This window comes from Lissotriton helveticus, chromosome 6, assembly GCF_964261635.1.
Source record: "Lissotriton helveticus chromosome 6, aLisHel1.1, whole genome shotgun sequence".
NCBI classification, from domain to species: Eukaryota; Metazoa; Chordata; class Amphibia; order Caudata; family Salamandridae; genus Lissotriton; species Lissotriton helveticus.
The window spans coordinates 909,774,790-909,797,160 of NC_136067.1; the positions used below are offsets into that span (position 1 = coordinate 909,774,790).

The window sequence follows — 22,371 nt, forward strand, 5'->3', positions numbered from 1 at the left end:
TGATTGTAGTTCCAACTCAAGAGGTTTAATAAATTCTGTCTTTTCTATTTCAGTTTCTGTGCCAACTTCTTACCATTGGTCTAAGGACTCTAAGCAGAGGAGGGCGAATCCCTTGCACTAGTAGGCCTGGCTGGGGCTTGCTACCACAGTGGTGGTGGACTTGTGCACATGCATAGGAATGGTCATGATAAATAAAACGTGGTCCAGGAGAGGTAACCCAGCTCTTCCTTGAGATTCTACACCCAAGTTCTGAGCACAATTTAGATTCGTTTTAAAGGTGCTTATGTTTTGGATTAGACTTTGGACCAGCAAGACACAGATCCCTGTAAAGGAGGCTATGAAGGAATTATTAGCATACCATAGTCAAACAGGGCAATGGTTCTATAAATTGGGATTCGTATCCATGTGGGACGGTCCAAAATCTCTTACTAAAAGAATGGGGTCCCTGTTAAAAAAGAGGTATTGGGAGTTTATTGATTCCTCATGCACTGAAGCTAGGATATCTAGGGCTAGATGTAGGTAAATCTATTTTACCACTTCTTAAATACCGAATTTTACCGATTCGGTATTTAAGAAGTGGTAAAATAGAGGGGGGGGGGGGTATGTAGGTATTTCAGAATCGGTAAATACCGAATCGTTAAGATTCGGTATTTACTGAATCTGTAAATACCGAATCGGTAATGCCTATTGATTCCTATGGGCATTGAAGCCCATAGGAATCAATGGGCAATACCGAATCGGTATTTACCGATTCGGTAAATACCGATTCCAGCAAGGGTGCAGGGGGTGTCACTTTGACACCCTCTAGCACCCCAAATACAGGCATGTGCGCCATGTGGCACACAGACATGCCCTAAGGGCATGTCTGTCTGTCACATGGCATAGGTGTGCATGCACAGATGTGCATGCACACCTGAATTCGGTATTTTACCACACAATAGGATTGTGTGGTAAAATACAGAATTCTGAAGGCCTGTAGCACTGTAAACAGTGATACCTACATCTTGGATTTACAGAATCGGTAAAATTACCGATTCTGTATTTTACAGATTCAGTAAATTTACCGATTCGGTAAATTTACCGAATCTGTAAAATGATGCCCCTACATCCCAAAAACCCATTTACAGGTCTGTAACGGCCGAAATCGGCCGTTACCGGCCGGTAAATGGCCACCTACATCTGGCCCCAAGTTTCTTAACAACCCGTTTTCTAGATATTGAAAGCTGTTTCAAGTTTGATCCCTATATGGATGATGTCAAACCCCCACAAGCATGTGCACTTTATATACAGTTCAGAACTGGGGACCTCCCATTGCATGCGATGAAATGTAATTGGAAGAACGTGTCTGTAACCTTGCTGTGCCCCTTGTGCAATGCTAGTCCTGAAACATTAGAGCACTTTATATTTTTTTGTGTGTTCTACGCTAATTCGAGTAAAACCTGGATTATTCCAGCCTGTCGTGTGCTGTCTTTTTCACGCTCCATAGATGCCCTTTGTGTTTTTAGATCAGATACAACTAGGTGGCTTGTTTTTACATTATCAAGATATATTACTTTACGACTGGTGGCTAAGGTATAAAACCGGAATAAGCCCATGTCTTTAGAGTTTGGCTACAATTTGGGAAGCAAGTATCAATGCCCCGCTGTCGGTCAGCAATGCCATTTGAAGACTATGACTTAACCTGATAGCTTTGGTCTTTTTTCCCCCCTTCTTTCTCTTATCTAATTTTTTATGTTACATGATTTTAAAGTATTTTTTAAGCTTTTATTATATTACTATATTAGAACAATATTAGGGAATATGAAACTGGTGTCTATTTCTTAATTGTACGCTCCAAGCTCAAATTGAATTATGCATGTAAAGGAGTATGAAAATGTTTATTTTTTTTTATTGATTATCATGTTTTAATATGCATTTGTATGTATCATGAGAATATGTTTATGTATGATCATGCTACTGATCGAAATAAACACAATACAACATTTGATGTTGGCTTTATTGTTCATATTGTGTGAAAAACCTAATTTCTCGACCATGTCCATTGTGGTTACATATTGGAGTTTGAGTTTATTTGTGCCTTCTTGAATAGATAGGTTGTGCTTGGATTTTTGGTGCTCGTGCACTTCTAGTTTCCTTGATTCTCAGTTAATGTCACAGGTCGCGTCCTGGATTCGATGAATTCCACAATTCCATAGAGAGTGATGCCAAGCGCCAGGACAGAGAGCACTATGTAAAGCTTTATGTAAACGCAGAGGAAGGAGCTGTACGCAAAAGAAATGACGAAGCCCATTGACTCCCAGAGACGATAGTTGGCAAAGGCAGCCTCTTTGTGCTCAGCAAATAAAACTCCATAAAGAGCTGTGAAAAAAAGAAAAGAAGAATTGTTCACACCTTGGACGTATTGTTGCAGAAAATGTATTTTCCCTTGTAATTGATCAATTATGCGTCTGCTCCCAGACTTACTACTCCTCTGTATGATTGCAAGGTGACGCTTTCTAGTCCTAAGCAACACACACACCAGCATAGATAAACTCTGGTGTGAAGCCAGTGCAGTGCTCAAATTGCCTTGCACCGAGGAGTGCACACCTCAATTATAGTTTCTATCCAAAGCCAGATTTATTTAAATAGCAAAACCTAACTTTACATGAAATCCTAACGCCAAATGAAGCCAGGCACATACAAGAGATGTTTAAATAAAAAAATAAACTCCCACCTGAGGAAAAAAATAGATATACTCTGCATTAATAATGATTAAAAGTGATGTATAGAATTTATTAGCATTAATGTCATTATTTTGTAATGTTACATTATGTCTTAAATTAACAATAGGTTATTAAATATTTTATAATTAAATAATAAATATGTACTATTTTTATATCACACATTGTATTAAGGAAGGACAAGGTAGCGTGGCCACCTGAACTCCATCATTTAGGAGTTATGGCACTAGAATAGGTGCATGGCTGGGCATGATGACGTAGAAAATAAACTTACAACAGTGCACCTTGCCATATTGCACACCAGGGAGAACAGGTATTATTCAAATACCAAAACCAGAGTATATCCGAAAGAGGTGAACAACAGCATTTTATGGGAGTCAACACTCAAGTATGTCAAAGATTGGACAGAAAGAGGTTACAGTCAAAGTGCAAGGCGCTGCCCTTCTTCCAGCCTCCAAGCCCAGAGCATTGCACATGGTGCGGTGTCATGATTGCTCAGACTCGAAGTCTGTTCACCAAAGACGGTGACCATCACACCATGCTCAATAAAAAGCAGTTTTGGTTTGGGTACTTACTTAGTGACTGGTGGCACTGATTTTATTAGGCCTGCTGCTGCACACACACTGCAGCACTACATTACTTGTCCGTTATTTCCATTTTGCTTTTCTTGATCACTTTAAGAGATAGCCCTAAATAGTAGTGTGTCGTGAGGGTTGCCTGCTAGTAATCTTTTTTGGGGCATGCTAGGAACCCCATCCCTGTGCATAACTTACAATGCCCTGCTCCAATGCACCACAATTTAGAGGTACTGGGAAAAAGGACAGTTCCCTCTCTCTCCCATTCTAATGAGTAAATATGGACACCTTGAATGACTTACTAAGCATAACTTTATGATAGTATAGACACCTCAAGGGCACCCAAAAAATGGTACAACAGATTGAGCATGGGGACACATTACACTTATGAGTACCGGGCACCATTTAAATAGCAAATGGATACATGAAAAAGGATAGATGTGGGTCAGTTGTCTTATGAAGGAGAGCTATTTTAGTGAAGTGACAAGATTACTAGTCTCATCACGAGTGTCACAGTGTGCAGTGCAGCATGTTTTAGCACGGAAAGGAGAATACCTTATGACACTCGTCAGTGTGTTAACCCTGATGATTTTGCTTTTATGCAGAACTATCCCCCCGGAAGATCTCAGTCACACAACATTACCCAAAGTGTGGGAACAGAGACAGTAGAGTGGTCTGAATGAGTGTAGAGTGCAGTCCTAAAAGACTGTTGTCTACAGTGTGCATATTAACTCAGTAACAATATCAGTTAGAACATGAGCTGCAATCTGTAAACTTCAGAAACACAGAGGTCTAGCCACTGCTTCATTTTACAGGCTCTGCTGTCTGCATGGATGAACAAACTAATAGAGGTGACAAGAGAGAAAGTGCAAGAGAATTTTTTGAAAATCTAATTTAGGACCACTCCTCCTGGACCAATTGTAGATTCCTTGGGATTAACATATTGGGAAAACACTAATAGAAGTGATGAATAGAAAGATGCACAGCAGAACAACTACTATTTTAGTGCAAAACACAATACAGCTGATTGATTAATTGATCCACAGGGACATAAAGCAATTGGCTAATGCCACACATGTATTAAGTAGATAAGAAATTATTCATACCTAATCCCCTTAACTCAATAGTGGGGTCATTGGGACACTAAATAGTAAGACATCAGGCTTCTCAAAATAGCTGAAACAGCTGCAAAGAACATACGCTGAAATAATGTAAACTGTTCTCAAACATATTTATTTCTATATTCTGAATATTCAATTGGAAATTAATTTACAGTCACTCGACTAGCTTTGTCCTACTTCATCCTAAAGCCTGGTCATAAAACGAGATACACATCTTTCCTGGATCTACCGCACGTTACGGGATTATGTAATCTCAATATATTTTAATACATTCATTTGTATTTCTGAAGGTGATCAAAACTTACCACCCAGCAAGGTCTGACAAATGGCATCAGACATGCTCCACAGAGCAGGAAAGATGAAGAACACTGCAAACTGATCAGGGTGAGGTTTCCAGAGCAATAAGGCAATGATACAGGAAGCACTGGTAACTGCAGCTGTAAGGAGAGGACACTGTCACACGCCCACCATATTTGTGCTAGGATATTAACATTATAGATAGGCAGAGACACTTTCTTAGGATATATATATTCAGAAGGAATGGCCAGTGTTACAACTCAAAGGGATACTAGAATCGCATCCCGACCAGAGAGAGAGGGAGAGAGAGTGTGCGTGTGTGTGTGTGTGGGGGGGTGTGTGTGTGTGTGTATTGTGTGTGTGTGTATTTATGTGTGTGTAAGATTCATTACAATTTCACAAACAATCATTTGGAAATACAAGTGCAGGCATCTCCTTTTAGAATTTGTGCAATTGTTACTATATAGGGATTACCAGCGTGAGCAAAGTGCTGATGGATGTTTGGTAGACATAATTGCCAGCCCATAGGCTGTTGGGAACGTATTTGCATTAACCCATCCACATGCATATCTGAGTGATTGCTGCACTCAGCAAATTACATTCCACCCTTGTGCAGAAACACTTAAGTCACATTAACCTACCTCCTCAGAAAAAGACCATGAAGACCAGATCTTGCTGAAATGTTGTTTAACATTACAGTCCACAACAAGTAAGATATCAGTTGCAATTAATGAACCAGAAAAAAACTGTCATGCACACCCACACCTACCACAGTTGTGTACGCAATGGGCGCCATCAAAATTTTAATCATGCACATGGTGCGGCATTAGATGAATAGTTAAATACATCTGACAACTTCTCACAAAGCCCATAAATTGAATGAAGGGACCAGATGGAATGAAGAAATTAGAATCAAAAACAATATCTGAATTACTAGAATGATGAGGAACAAATGGATGATTTTTAAATCAGTACTTACCTCATCAAAACTTGGGGAACACCTAGAAATAAAAAAGTGAATCATGTTTGCTGAGATGAATACAATCGTATGCCACTGGCTCTCTTCAGGGAGTTAATACTGAAGACATTCTCATAGACCTATAACCATCCATATGTGACTCTATCTGGCAGTCCTTAGACAAACTGAAACACACTACAGCATTCATGATAACTTTTCTGAACATGCCACAAAAGGTACATGATGCTGACATTATGAAGATTAGGGTGTATGTGAAGATTACACCAATACGCGTGCATTCATTCACCTCTGTAGAGCATGTAACACATGTTTAATAAATTGCAAATTTGCCTAGTAGATTACACTGGAGATTCACTGAATGCATGGCTGACTTCCTACCAACACCATCACAACGGAAGAGAGGACACATAAGTAATTACACAGCTAAATGTGTTGCATCCTGGAGAAAGCCACTGGCATTAGCTATTCTTAAGTATCTCTAGAAAGAGAGCATCCATCAACCTCAAATAGAAAATGGAGTGCTTGTATAACAGAATGCACAAAATCCCTACCCTTCTACATTTCAAGCTGAAGGCAGCAGACCTTGTGCAGGAATATTTTATGGAGCAATGTGGATATTTCCAGATGACCATGTGCACCATGAATCAGAAGTACTATTGCAAAGCAAGGGGAATGGGATGTCACAAAATGGCAACAGGACCATCATAGTTCAGCAGGAAACCTTATTTTTATTAGAATAATAATAATTAGTGGTGGCTGCCACTGAGTTGTATGGGTGTGACGGGGGGATAGAAAAATAACGTCAAAGTGACTTACTGTGCTGCCGGCCGCTACCTCACTTCCATCCTCTTCTGTTCCTGCCTGAAGCAGGAAGCACAACCAGGCTCCCCTAAGCCAATCACGACGCTGCTGTCAATATGACAGCAGTGTCATGATTGGTCTGAGTGTCGTGGTTCGACGCTCAGATGAGGACTTTGAGCCTGTGCATGTTCTCCACCCAGCCTGCACAATAAAGCCGGTGGAGAACATGGAAAGTGCGCATGACTGTTTGGCCGGCCCAAGGCAGCCTCCCAAAACCGTAATGCGCACCTAAGTTCCCCAAATACTCCTCCCCTGCTGGCTGTGATGGCAGCCCAGCCCCGCCCCAAACTGTAAACCTGCCTCATTACGGAAAAATAAAATGATTATAGCATAGTGTTATCATTTTGTTTTTCCTTTTTCCACTGCTCATACAGCAGTGGAGCAGCGCTCCTCTGCCTTAGCAGAGGAGCCGCTGCTGATAATGACATTAATGATATCACATTAATAATTTTAATAGCCAGGGAATAAACTACTGAGAGGTATGCCATATTTATTACACAGAGGTAAAGTAAAAACATGCACATATGTTTTTTACAGGAACATTAACATTATTTGTTTACCTAAATCATTGATTTGCAAAGTTATTGCTTAATATAGTATAGAAATGTGTGCTTCATTGTTATAAGGAGCCAATTGAGGGAGGTGTGAAGGCGTATCAGTAAGACAGGAGAACTCAACTTTCACAAATCTCTATTATGATGTTTTAACAAGATATGGTTTTATGTTACTGCTTTTTGGTTATAAAGGTTTTGTTGATAATCTTTATGCGCTATGACATTCACATAGTTGTGACGGAGATGATGGAGTTCCATGTAATGCATCCGAGGGCATCAGGCTCCTCATAGCCTACTTACATCACCACCTTGCTGCATTTGGGGGTCCTTGCTCTCTATGTTTGAATTTAGTCACTATTTTGGAAGAGTAAATTCACCAACAAGACAAGGCTGGGAGCCATGAGTGAACAGTGCACAATGAGGTTGGATAGCATATTTAAGTGGTCGTATTGAAACTTTGTACTTCATTGCAAAAAGCTCCAAATTGGATGGTCAGAATATCTTGCTAGCTGAGGTTGCGTCTTCCTGCGTTTATATTTTTTTAAGTTTAACATTCTCGGGTTCATGAAAATCTTCCTTGTGCTAAAATCTGTCTTCAGACTGGCTTAGCTAAAGTCCAGCATCAACTAGTTCTTCTTGTCACCAATTCCTGTACTTTTTCTTCTGAGACTATAGAAGGCTAATGGGTCTGGTCTTAGAGATGCTCTTCCAAATCTTGGACAAAAAAAGGAAAGCTGTTTACTAGGTCTCACTATTGGCACAGAAAGACATAATCCTTCTTTTCCTTACTATTAGCGTAGCAATGTTGTCAGGGAGCGAAGGCAGGTCTGAGTGATTCCAGAGATATCGCTTACCAAGGATACCTGGCAAGGTAATACCAGGCTACTCAAATTATAAATGAGGCCACTAGACAACGCAGGACAGGAGACAGAGAAGAACAAAGTATGACCAGATAAAGGAGTCACACTGTAAACGGATATGGACTGTAGCAGACAGTGGACCATATTTGGAATGAAACAGAAACCCAGAGTAGTGAGAATACCCAGAATACAGGACAGACAAGTTAAAAATCAGAACACAAGGAAAACAAACCCAGGAATTATGAACAGGACTTCTGAAATCAGGAACAGGAAAACAGGAATCAAGGGCAGGCTGCACCCAAAAGGCACTGGAACAAGAAATGCCCTGCTGTTACAGGGAATTGGAGCTAGGATTCAGAACAAGGAACTCGAGGATGTAACCATCAGGCACTGGCACAAGTTATACCCTGCTGCTACAAGGAAACTGGAACTAGGACTTAGAGCAAGAAACTCGAGGATGTACCCAACAGGCACTGGTACGAGTAATGCCTCATTAGTGCAGGGAACTCAAACTAGGATATAGAGCAAGGAACTCAAGGACATACCCAAAAGGCACTGAAACAAGTTTTGCCCTGCTGGTAAATTCAGAACAAGGACAAAACAGAAATTCAGAATAAGGTAAAAAGCAAACTACTGGCAAAAAGCTGAATAAGGAATCAGGAACTCCTCGCAAGGTTTTAAGGATTTAGCAGTGCAGGCAACTGGGGGAAACAGCATTACAACGATGTTTCTACAACGCATGGCTTTACAACATGTTCGTTACAACGACTGCATTGTTACCACGCATGCCATTACAAAATCGCAAGTCATAACAACGACTTGCTGTAGGGGGTGTGCAACACAAGGGAATGTGTTGGATTTTAAATCCAACACCTTCCCTGCTGTTGCACAAACTGGAGTAGGAATAGTAATTAATACTATTTATAAGTCCAGCGTGCCACTTACAGCCAGTCGTTGTTACAACTTGCAATATAATGGCACGCATGGTAACAATGCGGTCGTTGTAATGACCGTGTTGTAAAGCCATGCGTGGTGAATTTATGTGTAGTAACGTCATACATTTGCAACTGGAGAAGAAAGCAGGAGCTACCAGAAGCAGGCAGTTGAAGCTCTGAATGCAGAAGCCAGACTTAAATCCCTCCTCCTTGCTCACAGCCACACAGAGTGACTGGAATGTAGGACTGGTGTGAGCTGCTTGCAACACAGTGCAGGTGAGAGCAGTCAATGTCACTCCTTCAGCTTTCTGCCTGAAGGAGTGCACAGAGGATCTAGGAAGAAACCAGTAGGCAGAATGAAAATGCAGAGTGGAACATGGATCGGATCTAGTGTCAAAATGCAACTTGAATTTGTGCAAGAGAGCACATGGGCATGCTGGAAGAGGTAATACATAGTTCCAAGTATAATATGATTCTCCCAAAGCATCCACTCCAGCTCTCATAGTAAGGTAAGGCATGCAAGTACCATAATGCATTAGTTGTTGATGAGTAACCCCTATAATGAAATACGGAGTCGATCTGTTTTCTAAGAGAGTTTGAATACTGAAGTTCAGTACAGGTCCAAAAGTAGTATTCATGATGGCAGCAGACTCACAGAGGGTCCACTAGGTCATCTGATGGCAGGACTGCAGGATCTTGAGAAGTGTTCTGATTCGCTGTTGGCTGCAGTCACTGAGCCCATCCCACCAAAGGTATCACACTTTTAACAGCTCAGACTTGAGACAAAAGTATTCCAGAAGACTCTATTCTAGAGGCTTCAAGGTGGAAACAGGGCACTTCCAATACTGGAACTCTACCAGCACACCTATTGGCATGACTTTTAAAATAAAGTAACTCACTGTTCCTACCAATGGGAATTCTACCCAGGCTGAATTGGGCTCAGAGTATCCCCTGGGGTCACAGCAAGGCAAGCATAGCTAGCTGTGTTTTGATATGTATATATATGCTATTCTATGATATGCTGTGCTGTTCCTGCCCTTTATTATTATTATGATGACTCGGGCCTGAATTATGAGTTGGCCTTGATGGAGGTGCCACCCGTAAAATTTAGAAATGGTGGTCATTTCTAAGCATTAGCGGGAACCACCATTAGGATGGTTTCTGTCCATACAGTTTGGTGTCAGGCTCTATCAACATGACGGACCTGTACACCGAACTTAGGGGCTCATTATGATGGCGGTTTTCCCGCATCCTCCGGGCCGGCGGAAGCCACCGCCGGCCCGGAGGATGCGGGAAAACCGCAGCGGACTGAAAAAGACCCCCCGCCAGATTAGGATGGCTGGGGGATCATTTTCCAGTCCGCAGCTTTTCCGCCGCGGTCGCCTCCCGTCCGCGGCGGAAAAGCACTAACATGGCTGGCGGTGTCTATCAGCCAGCCACCGCCAGCCATATTAGGATGTCTGGAGGAACATGCCTTTACACGGCGGCATTTCTGCCGTGCAAAGGCATACGGATTTTTGTTTGGGGGCCCGTTGCGGGCCCCCAGGGGTGAAGGGGGGGTGGGGGGTGCACATGGGGGGTACCTATGGTACCCCCCTGCATTTGCCTGCACAAAGCGGCAGGCACCGCGCGGTGCCTGCCGCTTTGTGCATGCAAATGCACAACTTAAATTTTTATCATTGCGGCAGATGCTGCTTTCCAGCAGCACCCGCCGCAATGATAAAAATACAGGATGTGACCGCCAGGGTGGCGGTCACATCCTAATTTGCACGGAGGGACCGCCGCTGCCCCTGTGGACGGTCCCTCCTACTCTATGGTGGCGGACGGACTCAGGTCCGTCCGCCATCATAATCGGCCCCATAGTCTTTTTTATATTTTCAAATTGCAATCCTGAAGCTGAATTTTCTTTTTGAAAATAAAAAGACAATGCTCCCGAACAGGGGCGACATTGGGAAGAGAATGAAATAACACTGTGGGAGCATGCCTCTTGTTCCTTTTTCTCCTGACCACGGAAGATGAAAGTAGGAAATACATTTGTTGACCTGGCTATGGCCCTTGCCAAGAGGCGAGTAGCGATGTCCAACACGGGACCACGAATGGAAACTTAGAAGAGGGACCTCACGAATTGGGCCGAAGTAGAAACGAGGACACTCCTTAGAGAGGAGGAGGGGGCATAAGAAGCCAATAGCGGACCAATGGAAGGAGCTGGTGAGAGCTTGAGAGACCCTAGACCTTGAAAATGACGAGGCAGAAAATGAAGGAATTGGGGAGACCCCAGATAGACCATCTGACCTAGCATGAAAGAGAGAGTGGGAGCCCAATTAGGCAGGAAAAACCCAGACAGGGGAAGACAAGCTACACCAGATACGCCACACTTAGGACACCAAGAGACTACTATAGAGAATAGCATAGCAAGTACCGCACATCAAGTACATACCCCGTGCATACAGCTTGGCTCCTGCAACACTGAATAGCAACGACGTGACCACATGCGAAACCAGGATATGCTCAAGTTGTAAGGCACAGAGTTCTTAGTTAAGTTTGCAATAGGCATTCACCAAAATTGAGAACACATATGCATGAGCGAAGATGGAGCGCGAAATAGGAAAACACATGGTTAGCTAATAATGTGTATGCCAACTCTCTGGAAAAAAAAGCTAACGTTTACCATATAAAAAAAAATAAAAAAATTCAACACATGGGAAGCTGGGTCATACCCGATATGAATAAATGATCGGAACTCAGAATGTGAAATGCTAAAACTGAAAAATTGAGATTGTAATACATGCTTCCTGTACAATGTGAATAATAATTTTTGAAATGCCACTAAACACATTTTTAAATAAAAAACACAATGCTCCCCTCGCCAAGCGTGAAAGGAGCATTTTCAAGTTTACTCTGCCCCTTCCTGCTAATGTTTTAACCTGCGGTGACAGACAGTGAAAAGTGACTACTAATTCCACCCATCTAAATTAGGTGGGCGGAATTAGAGGTCTGCCTCTGACAGAGCTTACTCCGTAACCCCATTGGAGGGGTTTAATCACGGTGAAGACAGAGTAGTCTCTGACATGATTACATCTAAGATCTGCCCTTATATAAATTTCGTGGGTGGGCCACACTCTTGGCGGTATAGATAAAACAGAGTATCTATACCGCCAAGATTTAAATCAGTCCCTTTATCTCAACTGCTCTCTTCCCCCTCCTCTCCCATTACTTAGATAAATATAGGTGGTTGTTATTGACCTCTTGTATTTCTGGCAAGAATATTTTAGCAGAAGCCATAAAAGGCCCCTTGTTTTCTAGGAAGATGCTGATGTATGCCATTCACATCTTCCCTTTGGACTGGGGTAAAATGAATATAGGAATCCCGACTGATCCTGTTTGGAAGCTGCCAGGGCTGAGAAATGCATAACATATTTAAAGCATATTTAAATAATTTGTATTAAAAATCTAAGTCAAATAATGGTAATAGGAATTTTAGAATTAAAGCTGGCATTTAAAAGGGAGTACGCTACCTTAGCCTTTGTAGTAAGTAAAACATTTTTGCCCACATGCATCAAAGTCAATTGCATTCGCAAACGGTGCGAATCACAATTTTCGCCCGTTTGCTAATGCAAGTGACTAATTTGGAATGCATCATGCATTTCGCAATTTTAGGAATCGCAACCATGTTGCGATTTCTAAAATTGCGATTGCATTTAAGAAATCGCAATTTCAGATTTCTGAAATGCAATGCATGATCATTTTTTAATTGCGAATTCGCAATTTGGAAGTGGTAAAATAGCATGAAGTTGACCTTCATGCTAATTTACCGAAAACGTTAAAATATGCACAAATTGCATTTTTGAAAGTATTAATTTACACACACACATGCCCTTGGGGCATATGTGTGTGTAAATTGCATTTGAAGTTACATTTCAGGGGTGCAGGGAGGGGTTCTTTGGACCCCCCCTGCACCCTTGAAAATGCATTCACATTTTGCGAATCGCAATTTGAAATTCGCAAAATGTGAATTGAGGTTCCGTGACGATTTTATTCGTGTTTGTAACATTGTCGCAAATGCATAATTTTGGTATCAGTGAACCGCAAATGATCCATTTAGTATATCCTGGTGTTTTCGCTATGCTACGAGCAAGAGCACTCCTGTTACAAACACATTTCTGTTCTACCCGTGGCATCCATCTTAGAACAAGGAAGCCATTTTGTATTCCTTGCCCTCACATAGTCAATGGACACGCAATGACCTCCTTTCATTTAAGGACACGTAGGCTTTAGCCGGCAATTCACCTTGCTAGTGACAAGTGCACCTTAGGCCAGCAACGCTGTGGCAGCATGACTCGGCAAGAGCTGCCTCCCCAGCCTGAGGCCAGTCCTGCTATACTGGTTCTCGTGTTCGTTGGTCTGATCATGATTAGGCGGCCGAAGCTGGTAACCGTGCCCATTTACGACCCACAAACATCTCTTATCCTACTTTTCTATCTTCTGCACCTGGCTCTGCTCCTTTCCTTTTGGGCCTTTATTAGGGGGAGGTAACGAAATTTACGATGAGGCGGTCCGGGTCTTGAATGGAAAGTTGACATGGGATTATGATGGAATAGTGGGAACCCCTCGTTCGTAATGTTTTGACATCAGATATTGTTGACGATTCCTGTGCAACGCCAAATATTTATTGTTTAAGATACAAAGGTTTTGGAATGTGCTAACATGTAAAGAAATTTGCCTGAAGCCCAATATTCAGTATATAAGGAGCAACCCTCTTTGTACAAATTGAACAGGCTCCTAGATACTGCCCATGTGTAGTTTCTGTGACTTCTGTGTCCCTGCAGTAATAAACCTTTGGTCTTTGACGCCACCATCGAGAAGCCCGTGTTTCTGTTTGTTTGTGCACCGAGGCAGGTTGAACTCCGGGGTCTTCGGGTGTTATCCCTGACACCTCTGGACGGAACCAAAGAGTCCAGAACTCCAATTGGCGCCCAACGTGGGGCGACGTCATTCGGTACCGGTCCAAAAGCCTGAAGAGTTCGAGAAGCTTCGTGTGAAGATTTCAGAGGGAGGCGCCCCACTTCATCGATCCCGGCATATCGCAAAAGTGGCCCGACGTTCTCTTCCACGAGGGTTCCCGTTCAGACGGCTGCAGTGGTTCGTTGCCTTGACCGTCGCCCTGTCTTGGACCCGAGGTGCAGTCCTTAGTACGGCGAGACGTGACGGGTTTCTCCTTGGTGACGTCTTCAGTGCCTCAGTTAAGTATTAAGTGGTTGATAGTTGGTTACTTCGTAAGGGTTGCTCCTGTTTGGATAATCCTTTTAGTTTTTGGTTTGGTTCGGTTTCATAAGATTATCGCTGGTTATTCTGGTTACGATAATCATTCAGTTCAGTTCGGGTATCGATACGTTTGTCTGTTCTGGTAGGCCTAAGTTCTTGGTTCAAGTGCGCACCTTTCTTTTAATTTGTGTTTCGTCTGTTTTGTGTTCCGGGTTATAAAATGGTAAGTCGGAAAAATTGTATGTTGTCTTGTTTTAGTTGCAACAGGGATTCCCAGTTGGAGGACTCGTGTTCGGTTCCTCCGATTGGAACTCCCCTTAATGATCTATATTGAAAATTTGGTGTGGGCCCTATCTCTTATAACGAGGTATGGATCCACTACACAGAGAAAGATGGTGTCCTTAGTTGGCCACTGCATGGTAGTTTCGAACCTCAAGTTCTTGATAATTTAGAAACAAAATTATTCAAGAAGAAAGCCCGGCCGGCAATGTTTGATTCTTTCCGTTATTGGCGAAAAGAATCTAAACAGAGAGAAATTAAAAAGTTGAAGAAAGAACAGAAAGAGCAAGAGTTGACTTTAGAACAGTCTGCTAAGCAGCTACAACTCAACGAGTCAGAGAAAGCGATGGAGGTGGCCAATAGAGAGCATAATTTAGCAATAGACAAGTGCTATCCTGCTTTGCCATCAAGTACAGCTAAGATAGTAGAGGACCCTGAAAAGGATCCCCTGTTGTCTTACTTGTTACGATCACCCCCACCGTATGCACAGGGTGCTACGGCTCCACCTATACCGAATGTTCAATTACCGGTTACTGGACAACCTGGTGTTCCCGCTCCTCTGAATCAAGTTCCTGTACCTCCTGTGGTCACTATTAATGTTCCTTCGGCACCCCCTCTTTCAGGGTTGCCGGCTTCTTTACCTATACCTGTATCGCTCACACCTGCTAGTTCACAAGCTGTTTTGCCCGCTACTCCTACTGTTCCTAATCTATCTGTTCCAACTGCTACTCTATTTACTGCTTCTGCTAATATTATGACTCCACTTTCTGTTCGTCGAAGAATCACTGATTCTGTCTCTAACATTCTATCTCCCTTCTATAAAACTCTGATTAAGACTCCTACCTCTGACTCTGTGCAGAGACGTAGTCAGCTTCCCAGTACTGAAGATAGAGGGATATTAGATTCCACTGCTCTTAGATGGATTTCGAAAGTTGGAAGATATAATGTACAAGATGTACTAGATACATTTATGCAATGGAACGAACCGACACAACGATATGTGTTTGATGAAATGTGCTTCCTTCTACGTGAGGAATTAGAAGAGGATGACCCTGAATCAAATCTAGAAGAATTAATTAATGTTCAGAAAGAGTTTGCTGCAGGTATGATAGTTGGACAAAATATAAAAGAAGCGATGGAACTGGTTTTAAGTTATAGGAATGACCCATCCCTTCGTTCTCCGAGGGAGTCAGAGAAACGTAGTACGAAACAAAATCGTCAATATCCAATGAGAGAGGTTCCACCAATTTGGCGTGAAGCTGTGCAAGCTAATGTAAACCTTGGTATTGCAGCCGCTCCGGCCCAATTCCAGAGAGTATGGATACATATTCCATGGAAGCGAGCTGAAGTATTAGCAGTGAAACAGGCCTTGCCAGATCCGCGTAAAAATCCTGCAGGATACTACAAAGAGTTGGCTCAGACAGTTGACGCTTGTGTATTAAATCTAGCTGACATAGATCTGCTATTTGATAATGTAGTACCGCAACCAATTTGGGCTAAAATTCGTAAAGAGAATCATCCAGTTGCCCTAGGTGGTGATTGGGCAGCTATAATTGCAGCGGATGGTCAACAAATAGGTGGTTCTAAACCTGAACCCTTAATTGCTAATTTGCCTGGTAGAATAATCGATTTAATGAAAACCCTAATGCCAGCATTACGCGTTAACTGGGACAAATTGTCCGCGTGCAAACAGAAGAAAGACGAAAGCGTCTCCGACTTTTTCACAAGATTCGAGGAGACTTTTGTGGATCATAGTGGTCAGGATATGAGCACAGAAGGAGGCCAGAGATTATTTGTTGATAAATTTGTGCTGTTGCCAGAACTTAGTGGTAAATTAAAAAATTCTGAAAGTGCGTGGGCTGTCTCTACGACTGCGCAAATACTTGCTACTGCCCAGTACTATGAAAATAGGGACAAAGAGGAGAAAGAAAAATCAGATAAAAAGACGAAAGAGTTAAAAACTAAAGTTCTTTTACAGCAAACATATCCGCCTCGCACCAATCAGACCAATACACAGCAAGGGTCATATCAAAGAACGGAGTATAATTCTCAGAGGCCACAGTACCAATGGAATCAGTGTGCTTATTGCAAAATGGAAGGCCATTATAAGACTGAGTGTCCGGTACGGGCACAAAATAATACTGCGGCAGCTCAGAGAGGTCGTGGTGGTTATATGCAGAATTCTAGAGGTCGAGGAAGAGGTGCTATGCCTCCACAGACAAGTGATCGCCCTTCTAATTATTTCGACCAACGAAATGGACAATCTGCCCAACAGAATAGGTCTCAACAATATCATGTTGAAGATTACTATGAAGCTAGTGAGGAAGTTCAGCCAAGGGAGTACTAGGACAGCCATGGACAAAGAGAGGGAGTAGTATCAGTTCCAGTAGATCAGAGTGGGCCTTATGTCGCAGTAGCAACATCAGGTATAGTTGAACCGTTTCTGTTGGATACTGGTGCAGCAAAAAGTTCTATCATACATGCGAAACTCCCTGGCGCACCTTTGTCTGGCTCAACAAACGTTTCAGTAGGTTTTTCAGGCGCCCCTGTTCACAACCCTGTTTCTGGTCCTTTGTCTATTTCTGTTGGACCCCGACAATTGAAAGCACCCCTGATTTTGACGACAGGTTGTAATGAAAATCTGCTTGGTTTAGACTTATTAAAACGCCTATATGCGACATTGTACTGTTCTCCAGAAGGAGTACAGCTTACGTTGGGTAAAAAAATAATTTCTCCGATGTACTTGTCGATGGATGCGCTCCCACCAGAGCTGCGTTCTCTCCCTGATACTCTTTGGGCGACTGGTCCTAATGATGTAGGTCTTTTAGAAATTCCACCATATGTAGTAACTTTGAAAGTGAATGTAAAATTTCCACGAATTCCACAATACAGAATTTCTACTGAAGGTGAGCGTGCGCTCCTACTGATAGTACAAGATCTGATCAAGAAAGGCGTTATAGAAGAAACTAGAGGTAATGTCTGTAATAGTCCTGTACTGCCCATTCTGAAACGAACTGACCCAACAAAACCTCCAGTATATAGATTTGTAATTGATCTTAGAGAGGTTAATAAAATTGTGATTCCACAGTTTCCTGTGGTTCCAGACATTACTGCATTGTTAACGTTAATTCCTGCTACAGCGGCATGGTTTTCAGTTATCGACTTGAAAAATGCCTTTTTCAGCATTCCGATAGCCGAGGAAAGCAGAGATATCTTCGGTTTCTCTCTAGGAGGACGAAGCTTCAGGTTTAAACGCGCTCCACAAGGTTATTGTGAAAGCCCATCCATTTACAGTCAAGCATTAAAAAGCCAGTTAGACTCATTTGTACTTCCTCCTGGTTCTGCTTTAATACAATATGTCGATGATCTTCTAGTGGCTGCCGATGACAAGGAAACTTGCAAAACAGCTACAATTTCTTTATTGCATCATTTGTCAAATTTGAATCACAAGGTGTCACCTTCAAAAATGCAATACTGTTGCCAAGAAGTGACCTACCTAGGTCATCTCTTGTCAAAGGAGGGAAGGAAGTTGACCCCAGAGAGAATAAAAGCAATTACACAGATGAATGTTCCTAGCACGCAGAGAGAAGTACGTGCCTTTTTAGGTATTACCTCATATTGTAGGCAATGGATCCCAAATTTTTCTCTTTTGGCAAAACCGTTGGTAGCTTTGACTGGGAAAAATGTTCCGAGTCCAGTGCCATGGTCTGCCGAATGTCAGGAGAGTTTTTCTGAGTTACGAAATGCACTGTGTTCAGCTCCTGTATTGGGTACACCCGATTACAGTAAACCATTCACGCTCTATGTCCATGAGAGAGAAGGTTGTGCGTTGAGTGTTTTGACACAGAAATTTGGTGATAAACAACGCCCTTGTGCGTATTTTTCATCAACATTAGATCCAGTAGCTAGAGCGTTGCCTAGTTGCTTGAGAGCTACAGCCGCAGCTGCAGCCTCCATTCGACAATCTGCTGGTTTGGTAATGAACAACATGCTAGTAGTTATGGTTCCTCATGCTGTGGAAACACTCATGAACCGAACCAAGACGCAGCACCTTACCAGTGCTAGATTATCAGGTTACGAACTGACATTGCTAGCAAGTCATATTCAGATCAAAAGATGCAATGTATTGAATCCAGCAACATTGTTGCCGACTAGCCAAGAGTCGAGTGATTCCGAACCACACGACTGTTGTTTCAGAACTGAGGAAGAAACAAAAGGACGAATTGATTTAAAAGATACTCCATTATCAGATCCAGATGGCACGTTGTATGTTGACGGGTCTTGCTTCAAATTGGAGAATGGTGATGTAACTGCTGCCTATGCAGTAACGACTTTGAGTACGATTGTGGAGACTGCGAGAGTGAGTCAGAATTCTGCCCAGGCTGCAGAATTGATCGCGCTGACAAGAGCGTGCGTTTTAGCTAAGGGAAAGAGAGTGAATGTGTTCACAGATAGTCAGTACGCGTTCGGCGTGGCCCATAGTTTTGGCCGTTTGTGGAAAGAGAGAGGTTTCATTACGTCCCATGGGACTAAGATTCAACATGGCCAACTAGTTAATGACTTGTTGGAATCTCTAACCTTGCCGACTGAAGTTGCGATTGTGAAATGCAGTGCTCATAAAGCAATCACGGATGATGTTGGTCGTGGGAATGCTTTTGCTGATGAGACTGCAAAACAGACAGCTAGAAATATGATGAGTAGAATGTATGTTGCAACGTCTGCAAGATGGATTTCTGAGTCTGGAATGTGTGAGGACACAGTGGAAAGCGTGAAAGAAATTCAGAAAGAGGCGACTGAGGAGGAAAAGCGTGCATGGAAAGAGAGCACGGGTAAATTGGACTCGAGTGGGTGTTGGATTGACTTGTCGGAAGAACAGCGTTGGATGTTGCCTGATGCGTATGTGCTTGCAGTAGTAACGATGGCACATGGAGCAGCGCACATCAGTTCTAAAGGGATTTGTAAGATGTTGGCTCCAGTTTGGAAGAATGATGGGATTAGTAAGTGTGCAGAGAGAGTGGTGAGAAATTGTATGGTATGCTTGATGCATAATCCTGGCAAGGGAATCCCCACACCTGCAGGTCACTTCGCTCCTCCTTCCTGCCCCTTTGAAGTGGTCCAGCTAGACTTCATTCACATGGATCGTTGTAATAATCTAAAGTACGTCCTAGTGGTAGTTTGTGCGTTCTCCAGATGGATCGAAGCATACCCACTGAAGGACAATACTGCTTTGTCCACTGCCAAGATCCTTCTTAAAGAATACTTCCCCAGATTCGGAATACCACGGATTGTATGGTCAGATAACGGAAGTGAGTTCGTAGGGAAAGTTATGCAGAGTGTGTGTGCCGGCCTAGGGATTAGACAAAAGTTTCACAGTGCGAATCATCCCCAGTCCGCGGGTTTAGTTGAGGGTTACAATGGCACCCTTAAACTGAAACTTGCTAAGATACAAGCATCCACGGATTTGCCCTGGCCAGATGCACTGCCTTTGGCTTTGTTATCAACAAGAGCAACTGTACATTCTAGAGTAGGGCTTAGTCCATATGAAATAATTTTTGGTCGTCCTGCAAATGTTTGGGGGGTACCTAGACCGAAAGAATTTAAGCAGCTGGAATACCCAATGTTAATTGATTATCTTTTCGACTTGACTGCTAAATTGAGCCTTATTCACCAACAGGTTTTCGACGCATTGCCAAAACCACCGGAGAGTCCAGGTCATCAGCTGAAACCTGGGGATCAAGTAGTCATTAGAAATTTTGCAAGAACGAAAAATCTTCAGCCCAGATTCGTTGGCCCTTTCCAAGTCCTATTGGTGACGAGAACTGCTATTCGAGTGGCCGGACGGAAGAATTGGATCCACACGACACATGTCAAACGTGTGCCTCTGCCACTCCCTTACAACAACTGGGTAAAGAAAGGAATCAGTGCCTCTGAAGCAGAACAAATACCCAGGTTCATCCCTTTCAGTGATGCAGAACTGATCACTGATACATCAAACTCTGACTCTCCTCCTGAAACTGCTCTTTTGAACCCTGAACATTTGCCATCTGCACCAAAAGAACATTTGTCATCTGCAAACGCGAACATTGCAGCGTCGGCTGAAAATATATTGTTTCCAGATCAGACAGCTCCTGCAAAACTGAGATACAACTTGCGACCTCGCAATATGGACAAATAAAGCAGGAAACTGCCTATTTTCAGATTTGAATTTTCTATACATTGCCTCCAGCCAGGAAGTTTGCTATTATTTTGTTGTTTTAAATTTTGCCTTGCCGTCTGGGTAGCCGTAGGGTCGTGGCTGTGTGCCTAGTTGAATCTGCGGGGGTCAGACATAAGGTCGATCTTTCTGTTAGTTCTGGGAACTCCCAGGGCTGATAGAGGCATTTTCATCTACGTACACATCATCAGTGGTCACGAGCGGATTGTAGAAGATGGAGCTTCCTGAGCTGCAACGAAAGAATGTAATTTATGTTCGCAGAAATAGACTGTACCGAATACTTCACAGCAAATGCTTTCTAATGCAATGTGCAGTTAAATTTTTAATTGTTTTGATAACGTTGGTGGGTGGAATCATCTTTGGTGTGCATTTGATTTTTATGCCGGTAACTACAGTACCTCCCCTTGATCCTACTACTTCTACGGTTTCTTCTATGCATTCTTTTCACTCGTTTCCTGAACACGAACAAGCTCGACGCTCTGAATTTATTAACAATACATTTGTACAGCTCTTGCATCAACACCAACTGGTAGTTAATACTACAGACTGCTGGGTGTGTGGCTTGATACCTCACACTATGGATAAAGGCATTCCCTATCTAGTCTTGCCTTTTAGCTATAATGGATCATTTCAGGCCTTTCAGACCATTTTTTCCTATGCCCTTGAGACCTATCCTCCGCGTCCACCACGGTCCACTAAATACAACTCAGCCAACAAAACTTTAGTACAGGGAATAATTGACATGATTAAAGACGTCAATAATACTCCATCTTACCCTAGAGATGAATTACGGGTGTATTTGAGTTGGAACTCTACCGAGTATCGCCTTAGTTTGGGAGAAAGCAAGCGTAAAAGCTCCACTTCAGTCTGGGTCGTGCCTCACCGAGGTCAGGTCTGTTTGCAAGGAAATGGGAGAAATATGAGAGCTCAGCTAGGGAGGAGTGAGTGTGTTGAGACTTACGTATTTCCGTCTAACTCCTCCCCTGCCTTCCTTACTGCTAGGGGTACTTACTTCATCTGTCAAGACAGAGCGTATACATGGCTGCCTGCTGACTTCTCAGGTTCATGTTATATTGCTCGATTGTTACCTCCGACATACACTGCTTCTTCAGATTATCACAAGACCAGAGTAGCAAGAGGTGTCTTCAGCAAGGAAGATACCGCTGGTCAGGAAGCTGGAGACTTCTTCAAAGGTTTCCTTCCGTTTTGGGGCCCTATGGCCAATAGTAGAAATCTACGTCAACTAACACGGGTAGTTGAATCTACTATTACAGAAACTGCTGGTGCCCTTAGTAACTTAACAGCTGAGCTTCAGGCGGATCGTCTCATGACGTTGCAGAACCGTATGGTTCTAGACGTAATACTTGCAGATCGAGGTGGGGTATGCAGAATGATCCAATCGAGCTGCTGTGTTTTTATTCCCAATAATGCTCCAACCGTCTATGAAGCGATCTCTAAGCTACACAAGATTTCCGACTCTATACACGTAGACAAGGGAAACTGGTCCTTCATGGAGTGGTTTTGGACTCTGGTATCAGCGTGGGGATGGAAGGTTCTGATGGTCATTGGTGTCATCCTAGTATTTCTGTTCTCATGCTGCCTTATTATCCAATGTGGTCCCGCTTTGTGAAGCCTCTGTGCTGCAACCTGTTTCAGAAAACCACCTGCATTAGGAGAAAAGACACGAGACAGAATGATGATGCAACAACATGTC

General features: G+C 42.9%; 1 protein-coding gene across 4 annotated transcripts in view; it reads right to left on the reverse strand.

Moving 5' to 3' along the window:
• Positions 1-1,978: 1,978 nt before the first annotated feature.
• LOC144763192 (protein unc-93 homolog A-like) overlaps positions 1,979-22,371 on the reverse strand; it is a 441,908-nt gene continuing 421,515 nt past the window's right edge. For all 4 annotated transcript variants that reach the window (XM_078648552.1, XM_078648553.1, XM_078648550.1 and 1 more), the window contains 2 exons: positions 4,722-4,853; positions 1,979-2,358 (listed from right to left, as the gene is read on the reverse strand). In XM_078648552.1, the coding sequence (XP_078504678.1) occupies positions 2,126-2,358; positions 4,722-4,853 (365 nt within the window). In that variant the 3' untranslated portion in view covers positions 1,979-2,125. The remainder of the gene's footprint in view (positions 2,359-4,721; positions 4,854-22,371) is intronic.